We start from the raw sequence: 11,032 nt of genomic DNA, 5'->3' as shown, positions 1-11,032 counted from the left end.
TTGTTTGCACGGTCCAACTAACTTGCTGCCGCATAGCGCCCGCCCACCCCGCACTTCCATCAGAGCGGCATGGAACCAATGAAGAGGGAGAATGCGGCTAAGCGGGAATTTGAATGGTCGAATTGGCACCTGAAGCCCGCCTTCTTTCATTATCCTCCAATGAGCGTCCAATAGCGTCACAATGCCGGGAGCCAGCAGGCTAGGTGGCGCTGCATTTATAAAGGGCTGTCAGAAGGGGGGCGGGCAGTCGGTCGGTCAGGAGGTGGGCGTCGTGTTAGCAGCGCAGCTATCATTTGTATGAAGGTCGATTCTCAGTTTAAAAAGTCAGGCGATAAGGATATTGTGAAGGCAGGGGCGCGATGAGCGAGCGGTCTCGGCCTGCGGCCCACCCGTCATGGTTAAACTGGGTGCCGGCGGGATGAGGTAATCGAGCGCCGGGTTGGCGTCGCCCGAGGATAGCCGGTGCCCAGGCTCCGCACCGCTACTCTTCCAGCCTTTCATTCGGTCGCCTTCCGCCCGGAGTTTCGGGCCTTGTCTATTGCCCGGGCCTCGCTTGTACCGCAGGAGTCGCTCCTGCTCCCGGCCCGAGGATGTTCGGCAACAGCCGGCGTGCAGGCCGCCTGCCCTCGCTGCTGCTTCTCGGCCTCCTGGTGCTGGCAGCCGTCGTGGCCTTCAACTACTGGATGGTGTCGACGCGGAACGGCAGGCTGCAGCTCGAAATGGCCGAGCTCCAGGTGCAGGTAGGCCGGTGCTCGGGCAGGGGGTGCGACCGGTTACAGACACTCGCCCAGAGACTTGCTCACGACCGGGGGCTGATGCTTCACCCTCTCCACCGTCCACACATCTAGGTGCTGATTCGGATGCTCTGCACTCCCCCAAAAGCTGGAGCACTTGCACAAACACAAGCTCTGTCACAGCCCAGCCGACACCCAGGAGGAGAGGTGGCGGACACCTACACCCGGAGACCACCCCCTCACATCTGGGGTGCTGACCGCGCGCCTTTACACCTGTAGCCCGTGTGATTCCTATGAGGATCCTGTACATGCACACCATCCTCTTACCGGTGGGTGGGTAGAGTGGGTGAGACACTCAAACTTGATTAGTGAGTCTGGGGTTATGGGGAGAACCAGATAGGGTTAAGAGGGACGGATAGATCAGCCACGATTAAATTGCAGAGTAAACTTGATGGGCTGAATGGCCTAATCCTGCTAGAACCATGAACATGGTGGGTACATTGGTGTGAGACACCCAGACAAGGTGGGTAGAGTGGTGACAGGAAGCATGTACAATCAGAAGGGTTTCGGCCCGAAACGTCGCCTATTTCCTTCGCTCCATAGATGCTGCTGCACCCGCTGAGTTCCTCCAGCAATTTTGTGTACCTACAATCATACACATCGTTTGTCATGCATGCACCTAGTTAGCTTAACCCACAAATACCCTAATATTGGTGTGGACCCATTCATCAAATGCAAGGGGCGGGTGATTGTTAGCCGTGCCCAAATCTATATAGGCTTAGGCATACGGGTACAAACTATAGGTGTACACCCACTTATGAACCCATCTGAGACCAACTGTCTGATGAAGGATCTTGACCCGAAACGTCACCAATTCCTTTTCTCCAGCGATGCTGCCTGACCTGTTGAGTTACTCCAGCATTTTGTGTCCATCTTCTGAGACCAACGGAATTGAACCTGTGAACCCAGGGTTGAAAAAAGGCACGTTGGAACTGGCTTACTGTGTCTCCCACATGAAATGCACTCACCTGTGGCTTTACTTTGTATATTTATGATTCATTTTACTCAAATTATTACAGGAAATGTTTGGTGCTCATACTTTTACATGCACTGAAAGCACAGCAGGTTTTTTGTAAAACATAGAAATGTACAGTAGAAGAACTGGCCCTTCAGACCACAATGTTTGTACAGACCATGATACCAAGATAAACTAATCTTATCAACCTACGTATGATTCATGTCCCTCTGTTCCGAGCATATCCATGTGCTGATCTTTGACCCAAATGTGTCTAATTGGAGGCAATGACATTAATTTAGTTTGTTGGTGTTTGAAGGCATGGGTGGTGACACACATTCAGTTGTAGAATTAATAACTGTGGATAATGTCTCTGCTATTGGTATTTGAAATGGGAAAGGACTCTGAAATTTTGAGTGTGGGAAGGTGGTGATGCCCATAAGAATAGAATGATTGTGTGAATGAAGGGAAATCGTCAGAGACGGCATTATCTTATTATCTGTCCTTGGAAAAACCACTACAAATAGAATGTTACACGGATGGGTTTAAACTAGATTGACGGGGTGGGATCTTGTGCAGGACAGAGGCAAGTGAGAGGCTAGAAGTTTAGAGATACAGCGCAGAAATAGACCCTTCGGCCCACCGAGTCTGCATTGACCAGCAATCCCTGCACATTAACACTATCTACACACACTAGGGCCAATTTACATTTATACCAAGCCAATTAACCTACGAACCTGTGCGTCTTTGGAGTGTGGGAGGAAACAGAAGATCTCAGAGAAAACCTACGTGGTCATGGGGAGAATGTGCAAACGGCTGTGTTCAGAGGTGACATTACGGATGCTTCATCTAGTGAGGCTATATGGGTGGAACTGAGGAACAAGAAAGGGATGATCACCTTGTTGGGGGTGTACTACAGATCCCCGAATAGTCAACGGGAGTTAGAAGAACAAATGCGCCGGGAGATTGCAGACGGCTGCAGGTCAAATAGTGGTTTATAACTTTCCCAATATAGACTGGGAAAATCATAGCACGAGGGGCTCAGATGGAGTGGAATTCCTCAAGTGTTCAGGAGAGTTTTAAGCAGTATATGGAGGCCCCCACATGTGAGGCCAGCGCTGGATCTAGTATTGGGAAATTGGGAAGGGCAAGTTAATGAAGTGTGTGTGGAGGTGCCTTTTGGGACCAGTGGACCACAGTTCAATTAGGTTTAAGATAGTTATGGATAGGGACAGAGGATCCACGTGTTGAAATGCTCAACTGGGCGGGGTAAGGCCAACTTTGAGGGTATGAGAGAAGGTCTCCTCAAGTTGACTGGAGTATGTTATTAGAGGGGAAAGGAACATTGACCAAGTGGAATGTTTTTAAAAGTGTACTGAAGAGAGCTCAAGATGTGTACATCCTCTTTAGAGTGACGGGCAAAACAGGCAAACGTAAGGGAGCTTGACTGACGAGGGAAATTGAGACGTTAGTCAAAAACAAGAAGGATGCATGTGACAGGTATAGGCAGCTGGGATCAAGTGCATCCCTATAGGAGTTTCGGGAAATAAGGAGTAAACTAAAAAAGAAAATCAGAAGGGCAAAAGGGGGCCAGGAGATATCTCTGGCAGGTAGTATTAAGGACAATCCCAAAATATTTTATAAGTACATAAGGGTAACTAGAGAGAGAGTGGGACCTCGTGGGAATCAAAGCGGTCACCTCTGTCTGGAGCCACAAGCGATGGGCAAGGTCCTAAATGTGTATTTATTCTCTGTATTTACCGAGGAGAAAGATCATAGGATAGAGGAAATTGGAGCTGTCACTGGTAGTGTCTTGAGAGCAGTCGGGGTTACTGCCGAAAAAGTACTGAAGCTACTGTCATGTTTGAAGGTAGACAAATCTCCAGGGCCTGTTCTGATATATCCAAGGACATTGTGGGAAACTAGAGAGGAAATTGTGGGAGCCCTGGTTGAAATTTACGAGTCGTCCTTAAGTACAGGAGAGGTGCCGGAAGGCTGAAAGGTGGCAAATGTTGTACCTCTTTTCAATAAGGACTGCAGGGAAAATGTTGGGAACTGTAGGCCAGTGAGCTTAACATCGGTAGTTGGTAAGTTACTGGAGAGTATTCTGAGGGATAGGATTTACAGGCATTTGGATGGGCAAGGGCTGACTAGGGAGAGTCGGCATGGTTTTGTACGTGGGAGGTCGTGTCTCACAAATCTGATTGATTTTTTTTTGAAGACGTGACCAAAAAAGGTTGAGGGCAGAGCTGTAGATGTTGTGCATATGGACTTCAGTAAGGTGTTCGACAAGGTTCTGCATGGTAGGCTGCTCTGGAAGGTTAGATTGCATGGGATCCAAGAAAAGATAACTGATTGAATAGCAAATTGGCTCCATGGAAAGAAGCAGAGGGTAATGGTGGAAGGTTGCTTCGCAGACTGGATGCCTGTGACTAGTGTGCCTCAGGGTTTGGTGCTACGCCCATGACATTACTGTTTGTCATCTACATCAATGATTTGGATGAGAACATACAGGGCAAGATTAGCAAGTTTGCTGATGATACAAAAGTTAGTGGTTTTCCAGATAGTGAAGATGGTTGTGAACAATTGGGGCAGGATCTGGATTGATTGGCCAGGTGGGCAGAGTAATGGTTGATGGAGTTTAATACAGAGAAGTGTGAGGTGTTGCACTTTGGAATGTCGAACAAGGGCATGACCTACACAGTAAATGGTAGGCTTCTGGGTAGTGTTGCAGAGCAGAGGGATCTAGGCACACAGGTGCATGGTTCCTTGAAGGTCGAGTTGCAGGTAGATAAGGTGGTCAAAAAGGCTTATGGCTCTTTGGCCATCATCAGTCATTGAGTATAGAAGTTGGGAGGTCGTGTTGCAGTTGTATAAGACATTGGTGAGACTGTATTTAGAATATTGTGTTCAGTTCTGGGCACCATGTTATAGGAAAGATATTGTCAAGCTTGAAAAGGTTCAGAAAAGATTTATGAGGATGTTGCCAGGACAAGAGGGTGTGAGCTATAGGGAGAGGTTGAATAGGCTGGGTCTCTATTCCATGGAGCGCAGGAGGATGAGGGGAGATCTTATAGAGGTATACAAAATCATGAGAGAAATAGATGAGAAAGCAAAGAAAATATAACTTTAGGATAGGCTTTATGAAAGGTAATCCACCTGTTGGAAAATGTAGTTGCCACATCTAAATACCAAATGACTTGTATATTTCCTTGTTCCACAAACTGAATTTCTTCCTGTGCTCTGCTACCATAAAATGAACAGTCAAAGATTGTAACATGTCAGCACCAGCTGCAGGTGATAGATAGGTTATAAAATAAATGCAAAGAGTACACACCTATTTATACCCAGCAGTGTATAACATTACATCAATAGTTCACTTCTGCCTGATGTCTGATCAATGACAATTTTGATTTGTTGGAGTAGCTTGATAACACAATAAACCTGAACATATCATGAAATGAAGAAATAGGAGCAAGAGTAGGCCATTCATCCTCTCAAACCTGCTCTGCCATTCCACATGATGACAGCTTCTATCTTAACATAATTTTCCTGCCTATTCCCATATTTTACTGTAAACCAATAAATGACCTGACGCTAAATAAGGGTTGTAGGCACGTAATTCTAACTAGTTTCCGCAGAGATGTTGCATTCTAAACAAATCCTCTATGCCAAGAATGTGATTAAAAATTGACATTTTGATTTGTATGTGGAACATTAGCAAAGTTTTATTCTCCTAGAATTGCTTTAACAGCTTGAAAATAGTGTGGGACATGAAGTCAGTGATAAAGAAATTTAATTTTAATAACTTGGTTATATTCAATCGCATAAATGATTCAAAGCAATTAAAGGAAGTTCGGGGAATATTTGATGCATTTCTCTTATCAGTTAAGTGTTTTCATTTATTTAGGAAGTATAGTTCAGGAAGTGGCAATAAGTAGTTGGATCATTTTGTGCTTGTTGGTTGATTATGGAAACAACACCTGTGTATTTTGGGTTTATTCAAATGATCATCAGTTTAGTCTGCTCTTTTGAAATTGTAAATCTAAAAAATACATTTTAAAGTGATGAGAAACATTTTATGTTAAAGGTGAAGATGGTGATTCTGAGCATGAACAAAAAAGGGAATGGCTTTTGTAGTCTGACAAAATGACCCCCTCCATGCTGAGGTTAGGTGTCAGTTCTCGGACACTTCCTCATTACCACCGCTTGACCATGACCTCGCTGACGAACACTGGGTCACCATCTCCAGATCTTATCTCCCCTCACAGCCTCCAACTCTCTGGTTCTCCACCCTTGCGCAGCTTATTTCTATCTCCTTTGCCGGAGTGAGGTCACATGCAAACCAGAGGAACAGCACCTTGCATTCCCCTTGGATGGCTTACAACCCAATGGCATAAGCATTGAATTATCCAATTTCAAAGAATACTCCCCTTACCTCTCCTCTCGTGCACACATTTCTCGCACACCCAAGTCACCTTGCTCTGTTCCACTCTTCCATGCATTCACCTCCTAACCTGAGTCCCATATTTCGCTTTTATCCAATCTCTGTACCCGCCACCCTCTTCCCCTCAACCCTGGTCTTTTCACCTCCAGCCTTTGTAACTATCTTCACCCATCTGCCAATCACCCCCCCCCCCCCCCTCCATCATATGTATTCACATATCACTGGTCAGGATTTGCCCCACCTCGACCTCTTCCAGCTTTATCTACTACAGCTTTTTCTAGTACAAACCCACTGACTCCCATGGCTATCTGGACTACACTTCTTCCCACCCTGCTTCCGGTAAGGACTCTATCCCCTAGTCCCAACTCCTCCGTCTGCACCTGCAATTGCACCCAGGATGAGGTGTTCCAAACCAGGGCAATGGAGATGTCCTCATTCTTTAGGGAACGGGGGTTCCCCTCTTCGACTATAGATGAGACACTCACCAGGGTGTCTTCTACATCCCGTAGCTCCGTTCTCACTCCCCATCTCTCCCCCCCCCCCCCACTCGTAACAAGGACTCGTAAAACATCCCACCCCCCCTTGTCCTCGCCTTCCACCCTACCAGCTGTCACGTACAACAGATAATCCTCTGACATTTTCGCCATCTCCAATGGGATCCCGCCACTGGCCACATCTTCCCATCTCCTCCCCTTTCGGTTTTCCGCAGAGATCGCTCCCTCCATAACTCCCTGGTCAATTCATCCCTTTCCGCCTAAACTACCCCCTCTCCTGGTACTTTCCCTTGCAACCACAGGAAATGCTGCACTTGCTGCTTTACCTCCCCCCCTCGACTCCATCCAAGGATCCAAGCAGTCTTTCCAGGCGAGGCAGAGGTCCACCTGCACCTCATCTATTGCATCCGCTGCTCTAGGTGTCAACTACTCATCGGTGAGACCAAGCGCAGGCTTGGCGATCGCTTCGCCCAACACCTCCGCACAGTTTGCCTTAACCAACCCAATCTCCCAGTGGCTCAGCACTTCTACTCCTCCCATTCTGTATCCAACCTTTCTGTCCTGGGCCTCCTCCATGGCCAGAGTGAGTCCCACTGCAAATTGGAGGAGGAGCACCTCATATTTTGCTTGGTTTACACCCCAGCGGTATGAACATTGACTTCTCCAATTTCAGGTAGTCCTTGCTTTCTCCCTCCTTCCCCTCCCCTTCCCAGCTCTCCTACAACCTACTGTCTCTGCCTCTTCCTTTCTTCTTCCCACCCCCCCCCCCCCCACCCCTTCATCAGTCTGAAGAAGGGTCACGACCCGAAACATCACCTATTCCTTCGCTCTATAGATGCTGCCTCACCCGCTGAGTTTCTCCAGCATTTTTGTCTACCTTCAGCTTTATCACCCCTTCTCCAAGCAGAAGGATCTTGACCCAAAATGTTGTCTGCCCATTCTCTCCACAAATGCTGCCTGACCCACTGAGTTCCTCCAGCTTTTTGTCAATTATAAAAGATGAAATTATAAAATTATAAAAGATGAAATAGTGGCACATTTGGATAGCAGTAAAAGGATCGGGCCGAGTCAGCATGGATTTATGAAGGGTAAATCATGCTTGACTAATCTTCTGGAATTTTTTGAGGATGTAACTAGGAAAATGGACAAGGGAGAGCCGGTGGATGTAGTGTACCTGGACTTTCAGAAAGCATTTGATAAGGTCCCACATAGGAGATTAGTGGGCAAAATTAGGGCACATGGTATTGGGGGTAGAGTGCTGACATGGATAGAAAATTGGTTGGCAGACAGGAAACAAAGAGTAGGGATTAACTGGTCCCTTTCAGAATGGCAGGGAGTGACTAGTGAGGTACCACAAGGCTCGGTGCTGGGACCACAGCTATTTACAATATACATCAATGATTTAGATGAAGGGATTCAAAGAAACATTAGCAAATTTGCAGATGACACAAAGCTGGGTGTCTATTGTTTATTGTTTTTTGACTAACAAAACCTTCCTTGTCTTGACCTAGATTGAACAAAAATTGAAGGGAACATATGCTTGATTTCTGAGAGTGCAATGGAGGGTCACCCACAGTAGTCGCAAACTTTAGGGGATTAAAAACTAATTCCTCATCTCTTGTTGCCTTTTCATTCACTGTATTTGGAGGTCAAGGGACAGACTATTCCCTTGTCATTTATTTGTAATTGACCTGGTAGAAATATTTTTTTCCACATGGAATTTCCTCTTGCTTGAGTTCCTGACTTTAATGAATTACTCATTTGTTTTTTTAATATTTGATTCTAAGTGTGCAAAATAGAAATATAGCACCATTTATATTCTATATTGGACTTTGTATAGATTATAATTTCCGAGAGTTAATCATTCACTGACAATCCCATATCTGGGACTGAGCCAATAATATATCTGCCTGGGATTATTGCTAGATGATATGGGTGTGCATGTTCACACTCCGACTGATATTTGTTTTACGTATAGTTTATCTACTTAAGACTCAGTAATTGAACTGTAGAAACTTTTTATTCCTGAACGCGAGGTCTCAATTTGGTAACTTTTTTTCCTGTTGAATATGATGGACTACGTATTAGCTGCCAGGGCCAATGTGGTTGTTACCCTGGGACTTGAATGGAGCTGGATATTTGCAATATATGAAGGCCAAATATTATTCCATGGGGAAGGCCATGCATTAATCAGTGAAGGAGGGCACTAGTACCTTTAATTTGCTCTTGTGCTAACTGTAACAAAGACAAAACTCTCACCTCTTTTATCAGCTTAATTATTCAGCATTCTAAGGGGGTATTGTTCTTTTGGAGTAACTTTTTTTTTTAAACTCGGAATTTAAAACGTGTTTTATTCTGTACCTTGCTCTTCCAGAATATGTAATGGACTTTTGAGAGGAATGAATGTTGGTAGAATAACCTGCATCATAAATTGGTCTCACTTGAACATTCATAGAAAAGGAGCAAGTCAAACTAATCCCACTGCCCTTCCCCCGCAGCCCTGTATTTTAGTGTAATCCAAAGGTTTGTAATTAATTTTCCCAGGTGATGTAATGCTTTTAAATCAGCTACGTACTGGAATGCCATTGTTTATAACAACTCTTTCCTTATTCTTAGTTCTTTTAAATTGCTGATATATTCACTGGTTATGGGAATGAATAATTCAAATGCTCTCATTATTTTAATAAGCTCCATTAAATTGCCTTATACTCTGTTCCAATGAAAATCACCTCATTGTTTTAATTCTTTACGTAACTATACTTATATTGGCACCATTGTAGTCATTGCCCATTGTAAACTTTTTCTGTCAGAATGACTCTAATAAAAGGTGGGCAGCTCTAGAGGTCCTTCCCATGCCCGCCTTGTGTGCAACCTATGCATACAAGTGAGCATTTTGGAGACCAACAAGATGGATTTTCTACTACCTTCGATTTTCCAGCATCTGCAGTTCCTTCTTAAACATGAAGCTCAACAAGATGACTTTGAAGCTGGTACAACTTGGGTGGGGAGGGATGGAGAGAGGGAATGCAAGGATTACTTGAAGGTAGAGAAATCAATAATCATACCACTGGGGGGTTATAAGCCGCCAATGCGAAATATGAGATGCTGTTCCTCCAATTTGCGTTTAGCCTCACTCTGACAATGGAGGATGCCGAGGACAGAAAGATCAGTGTGGGAAGGGGAAATTAAAGTGTTTGGCATCCGGGAGATCAGGTAGGTCCAGGTGGACTGAGCGAAGGTGTTCAGCAAAATGATCGCCCAGTCTACGTTTGGTCTCACCGATGTATGAGTCCGTACCTTGAACAACAAGGTAGATGAGGTTGAAGGAGGTGCAAGCGAACCTCTGCCTAACCTGAAAGGATTGTCGGGGTCCCTGGACAGTCGAGGGAGGAGGTATAGCGACATGTGTTGCATCTTCTGCGGTTGCAGGGGGAGGTACCTGGGGAGTGGGTGGTTTGGGTGGGAAGGGATGAGTTAACCAGGGAGTTGCGGAGGGGACGATCTCTGCGGAAGGCGGAATGGGATGAATATGAGAAGATGTGACTAGTGGTGGGATCCCATTGGAAGTTGTGAAAATGCCGATTATGTGTTGTATGCGACGGCAGATAGGGTGAAAGGTAGGGACTAGGACCTGTTGTGACGAGTGGGGGGGGGGGGGGGGAGAGAAGCAGGAGCGGAGCTGTGGGGTCTCTCTTAAGATGAGGCACCTAACCGTGTCTCATCGATACCCAGCAGCTCCGCTCTTGCTCTGGAAATTGGACTGCTCTACTTCCACTGGGTGCTGATTACCTAATACTTTTGTTACATTTTAACTGACACAGATTTGTCAAACTATATTTTCCTTTCATTAAATCATTTTGACCTGATTCTCCAAGTATCTTGCTATGGCCTCAGTTTTTCTACATTACTCAATTCATTGTCTACTGCCAACTTAAACCTCCATGTTCAGATCTTGGGGTTAAGGCGTATTACATGTAATATGTGACCACTCTAAGATCAGACTATTCACCCTTAAAACACTATAGACTTGTTATATAATAATAATAACTTTATTTATAAAGCACTTTAAACAACTGCAGTTGCCACAAAGTGCTGTACATGAGAACTCATGAACAAAAAGCTATTACAAACAATTAAAAACCATTAAAAACCGTAAAACGAAGGACTATAAAAAACACACTAAAAATTAAAAGACATTAAAAGCACTAAAAACAGGAGCAATGCCTCAGCCAGTGTCGAAAGCCAAAGAATAAAAATGTGTTTTTAGGGAGGATTTGAAGATGGACAGTGAGGGTTATATAGGTTTTCTGGATGAGTTTGCTAATTTAGTGCCAAATGCTAG

The 11,032-nt window shown here is 45.2% G+C and overlaps 1 protein-coding gene across 5 annotated transcripts in view; it reads left to right on the top strand.

The window, feature by feature from the left end:
- Positions 1–211: 211 nt before the first annotated feature.
- Positions 212–11,032, top strand: part of golm2 (golgi membrane protein 2) — a 74,644-nt gene continuing 63,823 nt past the window's right edge. For 3 of the 5 annotated variants that reach the window (XM_033050353.1, XM_033050355.1, XM_033050354.1), the window contains exon 1: positions 238–740. In XM_033050353.1, coding sequence (XP_032906244.1) covers positions 591–740 — 150 coding nt within the window. In that variant the 5' untranslated portion in view covers positions 238–590. Of the gene's footprint in view, positions 741–11,032 lie in introns of all 5 variants that reach the window. The other 2 variants (XM_033050356.1, XM_033050357.1) reach the window with 2 other exon arrangements.

The sequence above is a fragment of the Amblyraja radiata genome, chromosome 34 (genome assembly GCF_010909765.2).
Source record: "Amblyraja radiata isolate CabotCenter1 chromosome 34, sAmbRad1.1.pri, whole genome shotgun sequence".
Classification (NCBI taxonomy): Eukaryota; Metazoa; Chordata; class Chondrichthyes; order Rajiformes; family Rajidae; genus Amblyraja; species Amblyraja radiata.
This window is presented reverse-complemented; position numbering and strand designations above follow the sequence as displayed.